Raw genomic sequence first — 20,471 nt, 5'->3', positions numbered from 1 at the left:
ACGTTTCAGGCTGCAAGTGTCAATTGATCAAGCCCGAGCACATCGTTTCGTAGCGAAGCACAGGCGTCCAGCTAGTAAAATATATTATTCACTTAGCCTTAGAGGCTAACGAAAATTTGGGACCAGGATTTGCTACTATTGGGTTTTTTTGCACAACGTTGCCATCATTTTTATTTTGTAAGCATTTTCCTTAGCATTATTTTTTATGCCCTGTGATTTTTTTTCCCCCTCACTTCTTAAAACTGTGCTATCTGTAGCGGTTTGTCACACATACTAGAAGTTTTCTATTCTCTAAAATGTCTGGCTGGGATTTTGTTAACACTCTCCAAACCGTCTGCTTTTTAAAAGCCGTCAGCCATACTTCGTAACTAATTGAAATGATATCGAATTTACCATCCAGAACTGATGCTTGTCCTTTTTATTGTTTAACTAGATCCAACCCAACAACTATGGAACATTTTATGATGATCAGAGGCAAAACTGGTCCCTCATGTTCGAATCTGAGAAAGCAGCCGTGGAGTTCGGCAAGCAGGTGCCCACATAGTGCCCAAAGCTAGTCCTACTCTTGGGCAAAATGAAATGGCTGTTTTGAGTGGCCACACTGTCCTTCTTCATCTGTCCTTGTCTTCCTTCCTTCCTTCCTTCCTTCCTTCCTTCCTTCCTTCCTCTCTCTCATTCCCATCTCTCTCCCTCTTTCCTTCCTTGCCTCTCTCCCCATCTCCCATCTACTATCTATCTCCTTCCCCCTTCCCTTCCCTCCTTCCCTTCCTCCCTCATTCCATCTACTATCTCTCTTCTCTCCTCCCTCCCTCCCTTCTCTCCTTCCCTCCCTCCCTCCCTCCCTCATTCCATCTACTATCTCTCTTCTTGCCTCACTTCCTTCCCTCCTTCCCTCCCTCCCCATCTCATCTCATCTCATCCCATCTACTATCTCTCTTCTCTCCTTCCTCCCTCCCTTCCCTCCTTCCCTCCCTCCCTCATTCCATCTACTATCTCTCTTCTCTCCTCCCTCCCTTCCCTCCTTCCTTCCTTCCCTCCATCCCCATCTCGTCTCATCCCATCTACTCTCTTCTCTCCTCCCTCCCTCCCCATCCAATCTATCTATCTTCTCTCCTCTCTCCCTTCCCTCCTTCCTTCCTTCCCTCATTGCATCTAATATCTCTCTAATCCCTTCCCTCCTTCCTTCCCACCCTCCCCATCTCATCTCATCCAATCTATCTCTCTTCTCCCTTCCTTCCTACCCTCCCTCCCCAACTCATCCCATCTACTATCTCTCTTCTCTTCTCTTCTTCTCTTCTTCTCTCCTTCTCTTCTCTTCTCTTCTCTTCTCTTCTCTTCTCTTCTCTTCTCTTCTCTTCTCTTCTCTCCTCCCTCCCTTCCCTCCCTTCCTCCCTCCCTCCCCATCTCATCCCATCTACTATCTCTCTCCTCCCTCCCTCCTTCCCCTCCCCAACTCATCCCATCTACTATCTCTCTTCTTCTTCCCTTCTCTTCTCTTCTCTTCTCTTCTCTTCTCTTCTCTTCTCTTCTCTTCTCTCCTCCCTCCCTTCCCTCCCTTCCTCCCTCCCTCCCCATCTCATCCCATCTACTATCTCTCTCCTCCCTCCCTCCCTTCCTTTCTCCCTCCCTCCTGGCGATCACGTGACCCCTGGATGCCACAATCCCATAAGCCCAATGCCAGTTGCCTGGCATGACTCAGAACTGGGTTCTTCTTCTCGCTCACAGCTCTGCCTCGCCAAGTATAACAGCAGCCCTTCCCCTGATTCGGTGGCATGCCAGGACCTCATCCTCGGAGACGGCCCAGCTGTGGAAATGGGCGACGCGCTCGAAGTTGCCTTCACCGGCTGGCTCTTCCAGAACTCTGCTCTGGGGCAGGTAAAAAAAACCCGGGAGAAAAAAGAAAGGATGTTCTCAACTCCTGAAGACCTTGGGGGGGAGGGGTTCAGTGTCGCAGGATTGCCCTCCCTCCGTGCGACGAAGCGCTGCATTGTCCATCCCCCCCACTTTTCCACAGCCCCTTTGCATTTTATTTCTTGCAGGTGTTCGACTCCAACGTGAACAAGGAGAAACTCCTCCGTCTGAAGCTGGGCTCTGGCAAAGTCATCAAGGTGTGAGGGATGCAGTCCTGCTCCGAAGGGGCTTTTGGTTTTTTTAAACCTTCGGCTTTTCCATCTCAGCTGGGTTGCTTAAGTAGCTTTTGCTCAAAAGGTTGGGAAGACCTTGAACTCAGATCCTCGTGTTTGCAATCAGAGAGAGAGAGAGAGAGTCCTCTCAAATTGGGAGAGGGGCAGGGGTGAAATCTCCTTCCCCTCCTTACCGGTTCGGAAGTGCACGCGCCGATCATCTGCGTATACGCAAACCCTTCTGAGCATGTGCAGAGGGTAAAAAACAGGTTAATTCCTGGTTAAAACCAGGAAGTAACGACAATCCGGGCGAGTGGGCAGAGCCTCAAACTGCCATCGCTACCGGTTCTCTGAACCGGGAGCATTTCACCCCTGGAGAGGGGAGATGATATCCTCAGGAAAATAGCTGTATACTTGCAGGTATTAGCTAAATCAGCTAGCACTAATGATGTTACCTAGTTTGGTAATAAAAGGTCTGCAAGAAACAAGCTCAGAGAGCACCAAGGGCCACCAATATCCTACTCCTGTGGGAAGGATATTGCAAAATCTCCATTCCCTCCCTACTCCTGAAAAATCCCCATTCCCTCCCCACTCCTGTGGGAAGGATATTGCAAAATCCCCATTCCTTCCCTACTCCTGAAAAATCCCCATTCCCTACCCACTCCTAGGGAAAGGACATTGCAAAATCTCCATTCCCACCCCACTCTGGGGCCAGCCAGAGGTGGTATTTACCAGTTCTCCGAACTGCTCAAAATTTCCGCTACCGGTTCGCCAGAACCTGCTGGATTTCACCCCTGGAAATTAACCCCTTCCATATAATTTAAAGCTCTTTTTTTCAGCCTTAAGAGAGCGAGTTAAATCTCAGCTGTTCTTATTGCCTGACTTTCTGTTTTGTCCCAAAAAAGGGCTGGGAAGAAGGGATGCTTGGCTTGAAGAGAGGAAGCAAGCGTTTCCTAGTTGTCCCTCCGGCCTTGGCTTATGGGTCCCAGGGAGTGGCGAATCGTGTTCCTCCAGACTCCACGCTGGCCTTTGAGGTGGAAGTCAAGAGGGTAAGTCATTCTGTTTTTGTTCAGGGGTGCTTCCGAGCCAGCTGTGGCTCATGTAGTCTCTGCCTCGAAAAGAGAATAATAAAGATTATTGTAATTGCTAATAAGCCTAAGAAAATTAGACGTAAATTAATAGAGGTTAAAATAGAAATTTGATGAAATGGGTCCTGAGATTAAGGAATATATATATGGAATTCTGATTTATAAAATGACATAAAAATTAGAATTGTGTTTATTTGGAAACTAAAGATCGCGTAGAAAAAGGAGTTGCGTTTCATTTGGAAATTAAGATTTATGGTGATACGATAGAATGCTAAATGTTTAGATTAAGATGTTAGAATTTGTGACAAATGGTTTGACTTTTATTTTAAAAGATGTAAACGGATGAAATTTGGAATCGAGCTCGTTAAAGAAGTGTGAGCAATTGTACCTATTTATGACCGGACCAAACCTTCGCTCTCAAAAGATGTATTTTATGTTTAAGATGTTAAATATATATATATATTTTTCAAAAAAAAAGAAAGAAAGAAAGAAAAGAAAAGAGTGCAGAAAAGAGAGTAATAAAGATGATTAAGGGGCTGGCATGCATGCCATAGGTTCACCATCATAAAAAGAGCCTTGGTAGTACAGGGGTTTAAGCCACCCTGTTATTAAGCTGGTTATTAAGACCAGCTGCCTGCAATTACTGCAGGGTTCGAATCTCGCCAAGGCTCAAGGTTGACTCAGCCTTCCCTCCTTTCTAAGGTAGGTAAATTGAGGACCCAGTTTGTGGGGGCAATAAGCTGACTTTGTATAAATATACAAAAGGATGAAGGCTATTGCTTAGCGCATTGTAAGCCGCCCTGAGTCTTCGGAGAAGGGCGGCATATAAATCAAATTAAAAAAAAAAAAAATCACGAGTATAGGATCTGTCTGAATGGGGTTAGACTAGAAGATCTCCACGGTCCCTTCCAACTCTGTTATTCTCTCTCACGCCACGCCCACCCTCTCTCCATCTTTCTTAGGTGAGATTGGCCAAGGAGGCTGCTTCGAATGGGCAGAATGTGGCCCCCAGGGACTCCCTCGCGCCCTCTCCAGGCCCAAACACTGAACATCTCAGCACCGATTCTGCAGGGTTGCCTCCCAGCACCCTACCACCGAAGCCTGGGTGAGTTACCAGTTTGATCTGAATTTTTCAATCCTCTCCTGCACGTGGATGTCTCTGTTGGGCAGTGTCTGCTGCTTGAGGAAGACTTGAGGAAGGCTAGTAACTCTTCGTATTTAACTCAAAGGCTTTAGGCCAGTCCTTCTCAACGTTAAAGGCAGGTGGACTTTTTAACTCGATGGGGGAATTCTGAGATTTTGAAGCCCCCGCATCTTAAAGCAACTGAGGTTGTAACAATGCTACAGGCTTTTAAATTCTTAAAAACAGACTTTCTACGCCGCTCAGGCTGTTCTAAGATTGTACTTTTTATAATGCCACAGGGAGCCAGCTTTGCGGGCCAAATCCAACTCCCTCAGTGAACAACTAGCGGTAAGTCTTCGGTTCATCCAGCTTGGCTTTCGTTTCTCCGTCGTTTTTGCAGACCTCTCGCATCCTGGGCATAAACTGTTTCAACTCTTATCTTCAAAACAACGCTATAGAGCACTGCACACCAGAACAACTAGACACAAGGACAGTTTTTCCCCGATCACTCTGCTACACAAATAATTCCCTCAACACTGTCAAACTATTCACTAAGTCTGCACTACTATTAATCTTCTCATCGTTCCTATCACCCATCTCCCACTTAATGACTGTATGACTGTAACCTTGTTGCTTATATCCTTACGATTTATATTGATATTGTTTCCTAGTATGATTTGATTGCTTATTTGTTCCCTATGACTCTCATTAAGTGTTGTATCAGGAGTGAAATGCTACCGGTTTGCTCCAATTCGGATTGATTCTATCTATCTATCTATCTATCTATCTATCTATCTATCTATCTAGAATCCGGTTCGGATTCTATCTATCTATCTATCTATCTATCTATCTATCTATCTATCTATAATCCGGTTCGGATTCTATCTATCTATCTATCTATCTATCTATCTATCTATCTATCTAGAATCCGGTTCGGATTCTATCTATCTATCTATCTATCTATCTATCTATCTATCTATCTAGAATCCGGTTCAGATTCTATCTATCTATCTACTCTATCTATCTATCTATCTATCTATCTATCTATCTATCTAGAATCCGGTTCAGATTCTGTCTGTCTGTCTGTCTGTCTGTCTGTCTGTCTGTCTGTCTATCTATCTATCCATCCATCCATCCATCCATCCATCCATCCATCCATCCAGTTTTTAATTTCAGGGTTTGATCTAAACTCTGTTCACCTAAACTGAATTTTGCTGACTGCAGCTTCCTGTCAGTGTGAACTCATTCTGAGTCGCTGGAACGAATCCATTTCCGATGAACTGAGGGGACTCAGCGCTGCCTGTGTTTTTTTTTTTTCTTCAAAGTTGAAAGACGGAACTGATTTTTACAGGCTGAGTTCAGGAAATCTGGATATTTTCTCTCAACGCTTCCTTTTCTCTCTCTCTCTCTCTCTCTCTCTCTCTTTTTTTGTCCCTTGTCAGAACCCCGACGTGGCGAAAGCAAAGCTGATTTCACGAATGGCAAAGATGGGTCAACCTATGCTGCCTTTCCTATCCGGTTCGGCTCCGGCCCAGCTAGACTCAAGCGATTCGGAGATCGAGGTGGGTGGGTGGGCTTCGGAATCTGGAGGCTACTGCAAAGGGAGGTGGGAGGGGGAGGGAAATCTCTACTGTTCGCCAGGATCAACGTTGCTCCAAAACACACCAGTTTTGGAGATTTCTGAGAAACCATTCGATGGATTCTTCTTCCCAATTCTTTCCTTAGACTGATGTAATTTGTTATACTATGTAATTTACCATTTTATCGTAAGCTGCCTAGGGTCACATATGTGAGACGGGTAGCTAGATTGATTGATTGATTGACTGACTGACTGACTGACTGGATGCAGACGTGGGATTCAGCCGGTTCGCACTGGTTTAGGCGAACCAGATGTTAATTTTAATCTGGTTCGCCGAAACGGTTGTTCCAAGGACTGGCTGACCCCGCCCATCCCCTCCCAGGAGTCTCCACGCGGCCCGTTTTGGATGCCAGGTAAGCGCAGGGCACTTTGCAGAGGCTCTGGAAGGGCGAAAAATGGGCCTACCAGAAGTTGGGAAACGGGCCTGTTTCCGGCCTCCGGAGGGCCTCCAGTGTCCGGGGGAGGCCATTTTCACTCTCCCGGAGGCTCGAGGATAGCCTCCAGAGCCTGGGGAGGGCGAAAAACGGGCCTACTGGAAGTCCGGAAATGGGCCCATTTCCAGCTTCTGGAGGACGCACGAAGTGAATTGGTTGTTACAACCGATGAATCCCACCACTGACTGGATGGATGGATGGATGAAACAATCAGGGAAGGCATGACAAGATACAGATAGTTCTCAGTTTATGGCCATATTTGAGCCTGCAGTTATGGTCATAAGTCAAGGAACTTACGTGGCTGTCCAATTTGTGCTGCCTTCAGAGTGGCATATCAAAGGAGAAAAGGGATTTAGGATGACAAGGAAAAAACTAACGCAAAGCCTCCCCTGTGTATTCCAGGACCCCAACACCTTGCGACAAGCTGCTCATCCCGTCACCTCTTCTCCGCTGAAACCATCCTCCCCAGCTGCTTTTCCTCAGATAGCAGCCCAAGGCACGTAAATCCATCTAACTCTCAGCCTGCATTTCATTTTCAACCTACGTTTCTTAGTGGAAAGTAGTGGGAAAAAAAATCAAGGCCTTCCCTCTGGACCCCAGTGGTTTTGACATTATGTTAGCGTGTGGTTCGCAGGCTCCTCAAAATTCCTGCGGGACCAGAGGGACTAGAAACTTGGTTGAAGAGCATAAAAATTCTTCCCCTCGTCTTTTGCGTTCTGTGCTGCTGTAAAATTGCTCTGCATTGCAGTTGGCTGCTGCTCCTGGGTATCTTGAGTTCTAGAACCCACCCAGAAATCCACCTTCGGAACAATTATTTCTAGTTCCTTCTGGTTTCTGCATTGGCTTACGTTCTGGACGCTACCAAGATCAGACTTGGGTTCCAGAACTGACCCAGAAATCCACCTTCAGAAGAATTATTTCTAGTTTCTCCTGTTTTCTGCAGACATGTGTCTATCTAGCTCCTGCACTGACTCTTATTTTTCTCAACTGCGTGACTATTCACAGCCTCCGTTTTCTTTTTCCAGGGCCCCAGGTATCTGCGCCTGGACTCCACGTGTCCTCAGCCGCTGTGATGCCTACGGCCTTGCATCCACACCCAGCGCTTTCTGGGTCCACTCAGAGTCTTCAGGTATGGAGGTTTGTTTGTTTGTCTGTCAAACGTGTACAAGATAGCAGTTATGAATATGGACATGGATATGAACGAGGGAAATGAATACAAATAATTGGGGACGGTAGGATAGGGACGGAAGGCATGCTGGTGCGCTTATGCACCAGAGGTGGGTTTCAGCAGGTTCTGACCAGTTCTGGAGAACCGGTAGCGGAAATTTTGAGTAGTTCGGAGAACCAGTAGCGGAAATTTTGAGTAGTTCCGGGAACTGGTAGCGGAAATTTTGAGTAGTTCAGAGAACCAGTAGTGGAAATTTTGAGTAGTTCCGGGAACTGGTAGCGGAAATTTTGAGTAGTTCGGAGAACTGGTAGCGGAAATTTTGAGTAATTCGGAGAACCAGTAGCGGAAATTTTGAGTAGTTCCGGGAACCGGTAGTGGAAATTTTGAGTAGTTCGGAGAACTGGTAGCAGAAATTTTGAGTAGTTCAGAGAACCAGTAGTGGAAATTTTGAGTAGTTCCGGGAACTGGTAGTGGAAATTTGAGTAGTTTGGAGAACCGGTAGCGGAAATTTTGAATAGTTCGGAGAACCGGTAGCGGAAATTTTGAGTAGTTCGGAGAACCGGTAGCGGAAATTTTGAGTAGTTCGGAGAACCGGTAGCATTTTTAAAAATTAAAGTCGGATGTTTTAAAATTTAAATCGGATTTTTTTAAAAATTTTTTATCAAATTTATTTTAATAAAATGTTTTTGGAGTAAAAAAAATAATAATCTAAAGATAGTTTTCTATTTACTGTATTTTTCGGGGTATATAAGACGCACCTACCTTTTTTGGTGAGGAAAAGAAGAAAAAGAAATCTGCCTCTGCCTCTGAGCAATTTTGCCTCGTTGCAGCAAACAGCAAACAGCCTGCTTTACTTTCATTTTCGTTTTAAGCATAGCTTGATTGCTGGTGGCAAATGCCACCTATAAAATATTTTGTAAAAGTTTTCTTTATAGGCCGCGTCCAAGATCTTTCTATCTTTACTTCACCCTTTTAGGCCTATACAGGGATGAACTACGCCTACCCACAAGGCCCTGCGGCAGCTTCCCAGCTCCAGCCTATTGGGGCCATCTTTCCGGCTCCTTTCCAAGGTAGGCCGGGGCCTGCTCTTGCAAGGCTCTCTGTGGCTGCATCGACATAAAATGCTAAACCAGGATTAGGTACAACTAGACGGCCTTTTTTCTGACCTAGGCTTCCCGAGACAGTAAAAAGCACACGATTAGTCCCCAAAACCTCCTTTTTATTTCAACGGCTGTGAATTCTGTTCATTCCCAGCCCGTGATAGTGTCACAAATAGTTGGTAAAGAGCCCGACAGAAGTCTGCCACAATCCTTCGGGACAAGGCTGATAAACACCCACCTTTATCTCCCTTGGCACGCTGCCAAAGACCTAATTGGCAATTAGCTTTGCAAGGCCACACGTAGCACAGAGCCAAAACGGAGCTTCAGAATTTAAACCAGCCAGCACGAACAAAGTTGCTTCCTGCAAAGGCTCACGTGCCTTTGCTCTTCCTTTATGTCTTATGGGAGGAGCCAATCATCTCCAAGCCTTACTCCAGAGTCGCCCCTTTTGTCTTAACTGTTCTTGCCTTCTGGCAACTCTGCGCATGCGCGCACTGGGAACAGGCTCCCTCTGTTCCTCTGCCTCGCTGGTGTCCGGCTCCGGAGTCCGCGCATAACTCCCAGATGGCCCTGGCCCCATCTCTGCCTCCGACGCAGAGCCTTCCTCTGACTCCAGGACTGGCCCATGTTCCTCCCCAACCTCCTCACTGTCCGACTCCGCTGCCAGCAGGCTGCCGGCAGACCACAACAGCAAGTTCCATATTACCAATTATTAAACCTGGAAAGAAACAGCTTCGAAGAAGCCCAATCCTTAGACCTAGTATCTCTTTTTTGTTTTGCAACTGCCAACATTTTTACTGAAGGATTGATTCTCTTTCTTACCCTTCAAGGCAGCTCTGTTTACTACTCTTTTTCTCCGTTGCTGTCTTTTTTTCAAAAACTGTGTTTCCTTCCAAAGCAGCCGGTGATATTGGTTCTTTCTTAATGACGGAAGCACGGCAACAGAACACCGAAATCCGCCTGTCGGTGGGCAAAGTGGCTGACAAAATAGACCAGCTAACAGCTAAGGTAATATCAAAATGATGGATTTGCTTGTTTACAAACCATACTGATTAGTCTAGGACAGGGGATCTGCAATTTTAAACACTGAAAGAGCCATTTGGACCCGTTTCCCACAGAAAAGAAAACACCGGGAGCCACAAAACCTTGGTGGGCGTGACCAACTCGACGTCACTCACTTCCACCAGTCACATGACCTCCCCCTAGCCACGCCCACCCAGCGAGTCATTAGGGCAGAGAACCGGTTGTTAAAAAACACCAGGAACCACAAAAACCTTTTGACATCTCTCCCTCCCCCCCCTCTCTCCCCCCGTCTCTCTGTATCTCTCTTTCTCTGCCCCGGCTGCTTCTCCATCCCCTGCCGTTCCTCTTACCTGAGTTCTGGGTGGGTGAGTGGCTGGGATTTATGCATTACATTCAACACTAATCTCCTGTGTGAATCCCATCATGGTTTACACTGAGGCTTCTTTGAATGCATCCTAGCTATCGTGGATTGAATTGAGATACCTTAGCCAAGGTGTGATCCAAGACCTTCTCTTTCATCTTACAGGTGGAGGAGCTGCACAAGCAGAATTCTACCCAAAGCTTGTTACCAGGTCTCTCCTCTGTGACAATGGAAACAACCATGATTATGACCAACATCCAGCGCATCGTCCAGGTAAAGTGAAGATACATTCAGAAGTGTCCTGGAGAAACTTAAGTTCAACATCTCACTCTCGCTCTCTTCAGAGTGAGGTGTTGCTCTTCAGTTTCTCGGGGATACTTTTGAATGTTTGTACATGCAGCTTGACCTCCATCATAGATGGTTAGTTCTTCATTGACAAAACAACGACAACAATCAATCTTCTTGTCCCAGAGGTACTTTTTTCAAGAGGCAGATGGACTTTCTGGGTTTCCTTCATCCCAAAGAAGCTTCTTCAGCTCTGACTGTGGATGGTGGGGAATGGAAGTCAGAGCTGAAGAAGCTTCTTTGGGATGAGAAGCGAAACGTCTTCGAAAGAAACTCAAAAAGTCCAGTTGTCTCTTGCAGAAAGCACCTTTGGGACAACCATGCCTAGATGACTGAGAAGCTCCACGGACAACCAATCTTCTTCCATTTAACATGATTGCCAATTCTCTGGAATGGTCCATCCTAGGACTGACACATTTTCTCCAAATTTAGTTGATCCTAGAACATCTGTCCCGTCATTGAAGGAGAGGGAGAAGCCCGTCCTACTTAAGAAGAAGACCTCTCCGATGGCACGTGCAATGACGTCCATCTGTGAATCTCTAGTTATTAGATGCAGCTTCCACCCTCTGTCAGCTTTGGAAGCCATATTAGCCCCGGAAGCTTCCACACTGCCACCTTCTCATGTGTGGGAAAGTAGAAGGGAGGATTTAGCAGGGGTGAAATCTACTTATCTTCCCTACCAGTTTGGAAGTACACGTGCAGCGCATACGCGGACTCTCTACCCATGCACAGAGGGTAAAAAACAGGTTACTTCCTGGTTAAAATCAGGAAGTAACAACGACCGAGCGAGTGGGCGGAGCCTCGTGCTGCCGTAGCTACCGGTTCTCCGAACCACCCACCGCTATCGCTACCGGTTCAACCAAACCGGACCGAACCGGTAGCATTTCACTCCTGGGATTTAGTAGGGGGAATGTAGTTAGACAAAATAGCATTCTTCCTTTTGGTCAAAGTCAGGAGAGCCCTGCATTTGGAGAAGGAGTGGTTGGAGTGATGTCTCGAGATGGGACGGATGGCGATCGGACCATGTGATGGACTGATGGGTGCAGGGGATGGATTGGGGGGGGGGGTTGATTTATTGAGAGAAAACCGGAACTCTCAGATTAGGGTTTTTCCAGGTGTGCCAGTATACCTACTCTAATAAATGGAATTTTGAGAGAATGGTTGCCTCGGGAGTTTCTAATTGGAGTTGGGGGTTTTCTGGAACGCTGACACTCTCTTTGGCTGAGGTGATGGGACTTGTCCTACAGAACCATCTGGTGGAGATGCTCTCACAGGAACCCCTAACCGCTAATGCCAAAGAGAAGGGCGCTTTCCCATCTTCTGGGGGTTTTCTCTCTGCAGGAGAACGAGAGGCTGAAGCAAGAGGTTTTCGAGAAGAGCAGTCGCATCGAGGAACAGAACGAGAAGATCAGTGAACTGATCCAGCGAAATCAGAGGTGAGAACTCTCCTTTTTTTTTTAGAAAAAAAAGTTTGTTATTGTTTAGCAACAACATTATGTTTATCAACATAATGATTTTAAATTGGGGTATTTTAAATTTTTGGGGTTTTAAACCGGCCAAATCTATTTAATTATTTTAATTTTTAATCATTGTTGTGTCTTGTGTTTTTAAATTGGCTGTACACTGCCCTGAGTCCTTCGGGAGAAGGGCGGTATAGAAATAAAATTATTATTATTATTATTTTTATTTTTTATAATAATGTCAAATCAATGCGCGAACAGCGTGGCACCTGGGCGCCATACATTCCAATACAAATGAAATTGATCAGAGTAAACACGATTACATTCAATCAACATGTTTTTTTCCTAATAACAATACACATCTATGTTAGGTTACGGTATGTCATTGTTCAATTATTCCACATTTACTCGTTCTTTCTTTCGTTTTGCAAGCTAAAAATGTATACATTAATATTCCCCTTATTTCTATCACTTATTCTAGCCTTTAATCATGTCACCCTTTATTACACAACTGTTTCTTTCTTTCCTGTCTAACTTCTAATCATGTCACCTGCCTAAAGAAAAAAAAAAAGAATAGAGAGAGGGAGAGGGGTAGAAGCAACTCAATACAGCAGCAAAAAAAAAAAGGGAGTCATCCATCCATCATCTCTTCCCTGCTTTGTACTTTAATTGCTATGCTTTAAAAGAAAGGGCAAAGCAGAGACATCACCCTGCCTACAAAAGTGTGTATAGTCCCAGTTGCAATGTATGGCTGTGAAAGTTGGACCCTAAGAAAGGCTGAGCGCCAAAGAATTGAGGGCATCACTGCCCTAGACCAATGTGGGTTATTATAGATCGGACTTCACACGAAAGCTGCTTTGGTGACCACAAAACTGTCCCATCTGACTCTATCCTGCATTTCTTGTTCTCTTTCTTTCTTCCAGATACGTGGAGCAAAGCAACCTGTTCATGGAGCAAAGGAACAATTCTCTGCAAATGAACACCGAACATTCTCAAGCCAGAGTGTTACACGCCGAGCAAGAAAAGGTAAGACCGAGAGGAGAGGAGAGCCAAGATACCTTAGAGATGACGAGAGCTGGCTTCTACCCAGCATTTAACTTGAATTCCCCTTGATGCTGGGCTTACCATCATCAGAATCCCACACGGGGAGGGAAAACTGGAAAGGAGAGAAGAAAACAAAACTCATCCTGTTCCCCTTTCTCTCCCTTTCTCAAATAACTTAACTTTGAGCTATTTTTTTCCCTACTTGGGAAACTGGGAAGTAATGCTTATCTTCAAGAATTAGAAGTGGTTGTAGATCTACAAGCGGTCGAAACAATGACCTGGAAAGCTCGTATGTCTGAGAAACGAAGTGGTTTTGAAGAACCGGTTGGGAGCAGCGGTGGGTTTCACATTTTGTTGCTACTGGTTTGCCATAGCGCGCACGCTCGGTTCGCGCATGCGGCCGGCCTCAAAACCATGCCTAAATAGGATGGCATAGAGCCGGGGCAGGTGAGCGGTCCTACCCGTGATCTCCGCTACTGGTTCTCCCGGCTGAACAAAGTGGTTTTGAAGAACCGGTACGAACCGGCTGAATACCACTCAGAGTTGTGTGACAGCGAGGTGGATGGCAGATAAATTTAATAAGTCAATAAAAGTGAAATGAAATAAATAAGCTGGGCTCCTCAGTTGTAGGCCCGGGAGGACTTCCCAGTTGGAAGGATGGAACAAGCTCCTGAGGACATTTCTTTGCCATCCAAGATGGTTTTTAGTGTTTTATGGCTCCGCCAGCCAGCCGGTAGTTTCAGGCACTGACGGGGCATCAGGGCTGGGAAGAAGCTGGTTGTATTTTGAACAGCAATCGTGGTTTTTTTTTTCAAGTGTGCCAGGATGTGACTCACAATTTTTTCTTTCTATTTTGGCTAACTCGTCTCCTCTCTGTCGTCTCCTCTCTGGCTTTCGATTCGGGTGGAGTTAATTTTCCTTCTCCTGTCACTGCTTCCTTTTTTTTTCCTCTAGTACCTGCTGCCACTGGATCGGGGGTGGTGGGATCAGGTGAGGTTCTCTTCTCTGGATAACCCGGAATTTCCCCTTTTTCAACCTGAGCAGGAAAAAGCCAGTCCCCCCCCCCCTTCTTCAAACTGTTTTACCGCTCAGCTTTTCTGTCCGAATATCCCGAACTCAGCAAATACGGGTTTCCCAGAAGCTTCAGTGCTCTGCGTTAGTAATCTAGCATGTTTTCAATTTTTTTTTTAAAACTTGGTTAAGTCTGTGACAGCGATGGATTTGATATATTCTTACCTCCAGTTTGCCCCGCGCACACCTTCTACGCATGAGCTTTGCTTGCGTGCGAGCCTCCCGCGCATGTCCCCGATCTCGAAAACATCGTTAAATAGGACGGCATTACTATGGGGCAGGTGGGTTCACTCCACCCACAGTCTCCGCTACGGATTCGCCCGAACTGGTCCGAACCGGTTGAATCCCATATCTGGTCTGAGCGCTGTATAAAATCATTCATGATTCAGAGAAAAAACGAAAGCACTTGTGCTAAGTTTACTCACTCTAAATTACTTCCCGTAGAGTCCTGTAGACGGTGGCACAAGTTGCACATTTATTTGGAAGTTAGTTCAAGCCGGCGTCGTTTATTCTGAATGCGCAAGGATTGTTCGGTTAAATGTGACTTGATCCATAATACAAAGCAGTGGTGAAGTCCAATTTTTTTTTACTACCGGTTCTGTGGGCGTGGCTTGGTGGGCGTGGTGTGGTGTGGCTTGGTGGGCGTGGCTTGGTGGGCATAGCAGGGGAAGGATACTGCAAAATCTCCATTTCCACCCCACTCCAGGAGAAGGACACTGCAAAATCCCCATTCCCTCCCCACTCCTGGAGGAAAGATATTGCAAAATTCCCATTTCCACCCCACTCTGGGGCCAGCCAGAGGCGGTATTTGTCGGTTCTCTGAACTACTCAAAATTTCCGCTACCGGTTCTCCGAACTGCTCAAAATTTCTGTTTCCAGTTTTCCAGAACCTGTCAGAACCTGCTAGATTTCACCCCGATACAAAGTAATCGAAAGCTTTTCTTTTTCCCCCTGTTTTTAACTTTGTTTTTATTTCTTTCTTTTTTTTTTAAATTTAAGACTTCATTAAATCTCAACAAAAGATAAAATGTAAGGGAACCAAAAAACTTGAAATGGTTGGAAAAATTTGTAAAATATTTTAAGACCAGGCCACCCATCTGCAGTATTTAATATTTTCAACATAAGGGGACGAAGACTGGGAGTTTTTTCCTAAATCCACATAAAGGTTCATTCAGAAGCAACCCAATTTCATGCGTATTATTGGATGTATGACTTATTTCAGACTTTTTTTTTTTTTTTTAATTTGATTTATATGCCGCCCTTCTCAGGAGACTCAGGGCGTCTTACAATGTGCTCAGCAATAGCCTTCATACTTTTGTATATTTATACAAAGTCAACTTATTGCCCCCACAAACTGGGTCCTCAATTTACCTACCTTAGAAAGGATGGAAGGCTGAGTCAACCTTGAGCCTGGCGAGATTCGAACCTGCAGTAATTGCAGGCAGCTGGTTTTAATAACAGGGTGCTTTAGACCACTGTACTACCAAGGCTCTTTTGAAGCAAGGCAGTTTTTAAAGCATGGATTTCCCTTCCTGGAGCGCAGGAAAAAAGTTTGACCGTTGAGTTAATTTTTGCTCAGTTATGGTGCAACCTACAATTTTGAATTTGCAAAGTATGATTAAGAAAAAGCACTGCCTAGTACAGTGATGGCAAACCTTTTCGGCACCGAGTGCCCAAACCGGAACGCCCATGAATGTGCGCACACCGGAGTGCTGGAAACCAAAAATGACCTGAAAAACAGCCTGAAAACAGCCCGAAAAATGGCCATTTTTTGGCCGTTTTCAGGCTGTTTTCCGGCTCTCTGGTGCCCGCGAAGACGAGCTGGCCAGTGTGCAAATGCGCGCCAAGAAGAGCAGCTGGCAACGGCGCGTGCCTACAGAGAGACTCTTCATGCCACCTCTGGCACGCAGGCCATAGGTTCACCATTACGGTAATTTTTGGTAATTTTTGTAGGAGGAGGACAGAAAGAAGCTGGGGGCAGGCCGAGTGAAGAGAGGAATCAGCCTGGAATCATTACGTTGCCACAAGTGGTTTAATTCCAATCTCTTGAATTCCATTAACTCTTTATATAGCACCAATTTAATGCCGGCCGATTTAGTAGTTGACTCGATGCTCGGGTTTAGGCATGAGGAATAAATCAGCTTAATGCCTAGCTCTGATTCTTCTCACCTGACATTTTCCTACATGATCTCACTCTATGGAGGGATCTCTCACCTGTTACCTGTGCTTCAATTCCCTCTTTTTTTTTCTTTTGGAGAAAACTCTTCCACGACTTCTTCCTCTGCTTTTTTCCCCCTCCTTATGGATCTTCTTTCACGTTGCAGGTTAAGGTTGCTGAGGAACTGGCAACGGCTACGGCCCAGATCTCCCGGCTTCAGCTGGAGCTGACCAGCCACCAGAAGAAGGAGATGGACCTTCGCTCCCAACTCAACGCTGCCCTGAAGGAAGCCGAGAGGCATGCTGCCCAGCTTAACCAGTTGCAGGCCCAGCTGGCAGGTAAGGGAAGGTGAGGAAGATGCTGAAGTAGAAGACGTGTTTCTACAGTACAGTAGAGGACCTTTCTCAGACTGGTGAGAGCCTCTTTGGATGGGTGCTTCAGTGTCTTCCACCTTCTGCAGAAGATAGGATTAACCCAACCTTTAGATCAACCCAACCTTTCTTCCTTGCAGCCCAAAACATCCTTTTCGACCTCATTTGGGGTGCCTCAAAGCTTGCGTTTGCTGCCACCTCTGTGCTTTTGTTCCTCTCTTCTCAACTCTTGTAGAACTTCAGGAGTCATCCGAAGAGGCCAAGAATAAATTCCAGGTGGAGAAGCAGAGCCGTAAGCAGCTGGATGGGAAGTTGGCTGCTTTGGAGGAAGAGCTGGCTGACCTACGAGTGGAGAAAGAGAACTTGGAAAAAGTGAGGACCTGAGAAAGACCTAGAATCCTATTTAGAATTCTAGATTGTGCGCACGATACACATTCCCAGTTGGTAGGGATCTGTGTTTGCGGCTCGAGAAGTGGAAGCAACAGTCCGTCCCATTGTCCTTCCATTTTGCTCAGTCTGTCTGTTCTGACCTAGGCTCCCTTACCAAGCAGGCAGGAATTGGTCTCGGCAAAATCTCTTTTATTTACACGACTGTGAATTATGTTCGTTCACAGTCAGCCAGGTTTGTCCAAACAGTTTTTCAAAGGAATATTTATTAACACAGACCTTATCTTGTTTGGCAAGCTGTCACTGTAACTTGTTTCCAACCGCAGTACAAGGCCAAACTTGGCACAGAGTCTCTCAGAGTCACGGAACGAACGAATTGTTTCCTGCAAAAGCCCACTTCCCGTTCGCTCCTCTTTTATCCTATGGGCCAATCACCTCCAAGGTGTGGCTTTACTCCAGAGTCGACCCTGCTTTCTGAGATGTTCTTGTCTTCTGGCAGCTCTGCGCACTGGGAACGGGCTCCAGCTGTTCCTCTGCCTCACTGCTATCTACCTTCCTCTCTGCCTCCGACGCAGAGCCCTCGTCCGAGCTTTCCCCAGCCCCCAAGACTGGCCCAAGTTCCTCCCCAACCTCCTCACTGTTCTGCTGCCAGCTCCGCTGACCGCCAACGGGCCACAACACTGTCCCCCTCAACCTATGGCTGCTTTCAGCGTCTCTTGTCTTCTTCCTCCCCTTCAGAATCTTTCCGAAAGAAAGAAGAAATCCCTCCTTGAGAGAAAACAGGCCGAAGAAGAGGCAGATGAGATTCGCAAGTCTTACCAGGAACAGATCGACCAACTCCGGCAGCTTCTGAAAAAGTCGCGGGCATCGTCCAACAACGTTGCTTCGGAGCAGGTGAGAGGCAGAAGTGAATTTGCCCCCAAGTTCAGCTGGGTGACAGATTTTGCAAATTTAACCTCGGGCTTTAAGCAAGTGAAGGAAATGCTACAGTATTGAGATATGTTCTTCTTCCTGTTAGGATCTGTAGCTTTTTCCTTCCTAGAAATTCTAGTTTTTGTGGAATCCTTGGTGCTCCCTGAACTTGGTTGTTTGCTTGCAGACATTTCATGACCCAAGTAGGTAATGCTATCAGTAGGAGGGAGTGTGGCGTTTGTTCCCTGTTTATATACAGTAGCTTACTCTTCTAGTATTAATGGTTGTGTGGTTTGCTTCCTTGATTAGGGTATTGTTTTCTCCTTGATTGACTCCATTGTAGTTCCTTGATTAGGATATTGCTTTCAGCTTGTTATTTGTCTGGTGTCAATCCCTGCTTATCTGGGTGTTGGCTGATGAAGATTTCCAGTTTTTGTCAATTTTCTAAAACCCGTTCCCTGCGGCTAAATAAGCCAATATGCCCCTTCACTCCCACACACTATCCACAGTGCTGGGGAAAGCCCCCTAACCACTCAGCCTCCTTTTGTAGAGGCATCATATTGCAAGGAGCCAAGTCACTGCAACGGCCTTTAATGGGGGTTTCGGGAGCAGGAAGGGCAGGGAAATCATTGTGTTAGAATGGAAGTCAATCCGTCTATTGTCCCGGGGAAGTTTTCCCTTCTGCAGACCGAACTGGAGTCCCAGTGGGAAGCCAAATGCGAGCGTCTGCTGAGCTCGGCCAAGGAGCAACACGCCCGCCAGTTCCAGGAAGTGTGCGAGCAACGGGATGACCAGCAGAAGATGATCTCCCAACTGGAAGAGAAGGTGGGTAGCGGTAGGAGAAGGACAGGAGAAGAGCCCGGTGGTGGAGTCAAAAGAGGAATCAGCCTGGAGTCTTTACGTTCCCACAAAGAATCCGAATCCAACCTGTCTTGAATTCCGCTAACTCTTATCTAGTTCCAATTTGTGTTGACCGCGAGTTGATTAGATTCTTGTATACAGACACGAACTTCACACGTGATCCTTATTCTTAGCGCCTAACGGTAGCCTGCCTTTCTCTCTTTTCATCCCCCACTTCCCCAAAGCCCCTTCCTCAGGATTGCTCTACCTGGTAGCAAAGAGCTGGAGGGTCTCATTCCAGTGGGACTGCCTCATGGCCTGGAACCGGCTGACCATCTCAGCCCGCTGAGCCTCCAGGCGCCGGGACCTGGCCTTGCACTCCCGCAGGCCTTCCCTCTTCTTGGAAAGCCTATGCTCCTAGTCCTCAGTGAGGTGCTTCTGCTGAGCCTCCTTCTCGGCCAGATCCAATTTGAACTGAGCTGGCTGTTTTGCCAACTCTTTCTCGTGGTGGTTGCTTAGCTCCAACAACTGCTTCCTAGTGGGGCCTTAAGGAGCCTGGGTGGGCAGGTGAGGGGTAGCTGGGAAGGGAGGGGTGAGTAGAGGCCGGCGAGGCGCCCCTCAACGTGAGTGACATCGAGTTGGCCACACCCACCCAGTCACATGACCGCCTAGCCACGCCCGCCCACCCGGTCATTAGGCAGATCATATTAGTGGTCCGCGGCATTTAAAATTATAAATTTAGTGGTCCCTGAGATCCGAAAGGTTGGGGACCCCCTGAAATAGACCATCATGTGCTTAACTTGTACCGTAATACACAGCTAGTTTGTAAGACATTACAAGAGTGTTATTTGCGTGTATGTCTCTCCCCAATCTAGGCTCTTTCGTAAGCCACTATTGTTCTGGTTCAGCACGTCTGAATGTTTTAACCTGTGTCTCTGCTTTCTAGATTTCTCTGCTCAAGGCCAGCAGAAGCTCGGAGGACCAAAAATCCACGGAGCTGCAGGATCGAGTAGAAGAACTAGAGGCAGTTAAAGGCAAGGTGAGATGCACCACTTTCCTAGGCGCACACATTAAGCGTTATTTACTGCTTGGGATTTTTATGACGAGCGGCTGTTTTAGAAAGGGGACAGCAGGAATTTGATCCTCAAACTTGCCTTGTCTCTTTGAATCACCGGTCAAAGGTTTTCAGGGGTTGAATATCAGCCATAATAAAAGAAAAAGAATTTCTGGCCGTCATTCCCTATTAGATTTGTATTTATATATTCCGGTAAGCCCACTTATAAAATTTGCAAGATTAGCTGCCGGTAAGCAAGGAATTCTGTCCCAGAGCTGAAGAAACTTCTTTAGATGAGGTTTTCAAGGTTTTATTTTGGCTGTACACCGCCCTGAGTCCTTCAGGAGAAGGGCGGTATAGAAATTCAATAAAACAAAATAAATAAAATAAATAAATAAAAACAAGAAAGTCCAGTTGCCTCTTGGAAAAAAACACACCTTGGGGTTACTCGTAAGAGTACCGTATTTTTTCGGACTATAAGACGCCCTAAATTTAGAAGAGGAAAACAGCAAAAAAAAGTTTTTGGGCTACCTTTTTTCGGGCCTTTTCCAGTCTTTTTTCGGCCCATTTTCGAAGCTTTTTTTGGCCCGTTTTGAGGGCTTTTTTCAGCCAATTTTCAAGGCTTTTTTTGGCCTATTTTGGGGGCTTTTTTCAGCCAGTTTTTGAGGCTTTTTTCAGCCAGTTTTTGGGGCTTTCTTTTGGCCTGTTTTTGAAGCTTTTTTTGGCCTGTTTTCGAGGCTTTTTTTGGCCCGTTTCGGGGCCTTTTCGGC

General features: G+C 46.2%; 1 protein-coding gene across 1 annotated transcript in view; it reads left to right on the top strand.

Moving 5' to 3' along the window:
- FKBP15 (FKBP prolyl isomerase family member 15) overlaps positions 1-20,471 on the top strand; it is a 36,619-nt gene that overhangs the window by 11,103 nt on the left and 5,045 nt on the right. The window contains exons 6-24 of the mRNA XM_070955744.1: positions 434-532; positions 1,726-1,875; positions 2,040-2,108; positions 3,029-3,172; positions 4,174-4,316; positions 4,634-4,682; positions 5,777-5,896; positions 6,810-6,903; positions 7,433-7,536; positions 8,552-8,645; positions 9,574-9,683; positions 10,225-10,332; positions 11,746-11,840; positions 12,788-12,890; positions 16,304-16,475; positions 16,744-16,880; positions 17,634-17,789; positions 18,480-18,632; positions 19,594-19,686. Of these exons, the coding sequence (XP_070811845.1) occupies positions 434-532; positions 1,726-1,875; positions 2,040-2,108; positions 3,029-3,172; positions 4,174-4,316; positions 4,634-4,682; positions 5,777-5,896; positions 6,810-6,903; positions 7,433-7,536; positions 8,552-8,645; positions 9,574-9,683; positions 10,225-10,332; positions 11,746-11,840; positions 12,788-12,890; positions 16,304-16,475; positions 16,744-16,880; positions 17,634-17,789; positions 18,480-18,632; positions 19,594-19,686 (2,193 nt within the window). The remainder of the gene's footprint in view (positions 1-433; positions 533-1,725; positions 1,876-2,039; positions 2,109-3,028; positions 3,173-4,173; positions 4,317-4,633; positions 4,683-5,776; positions 5,897-6,809; positions 6,904-7,432; positions 7,537-8,551; positions 8,646-9,573; positions 9,684-10,224; positions 10,333-11,745; positions 11,841-12,787; positions 12,891-16,303; positions 16,476-16,743; positions 16,881-17,633; positions 17,790-18,479; positions 18,633-19,593; positions 19,687-20,471) is intronic.

Source organism: Pituophis catenifer, unplaced genomic scaffold (genome assembly GCF_029215685.1).
Source record: "Pituophis catenifer annectens isolate HBS135680 unplaced genomic scaffold, rPitCat1.0.hap2 SCAF_17, whole genome shotgun sequence".
Classification (NCBI taxonomy): domain Eukaryota; kingdom Metazoa; phylum Chordata; class Lepidosauria; order Squamata; family Colubridae; genus Pituophis; species Pituophis catenifer.
Note: the sequence above shows the minus strand (reverse complement) of the source record. Positions and strands in the feature narration are given on the sequence as shown.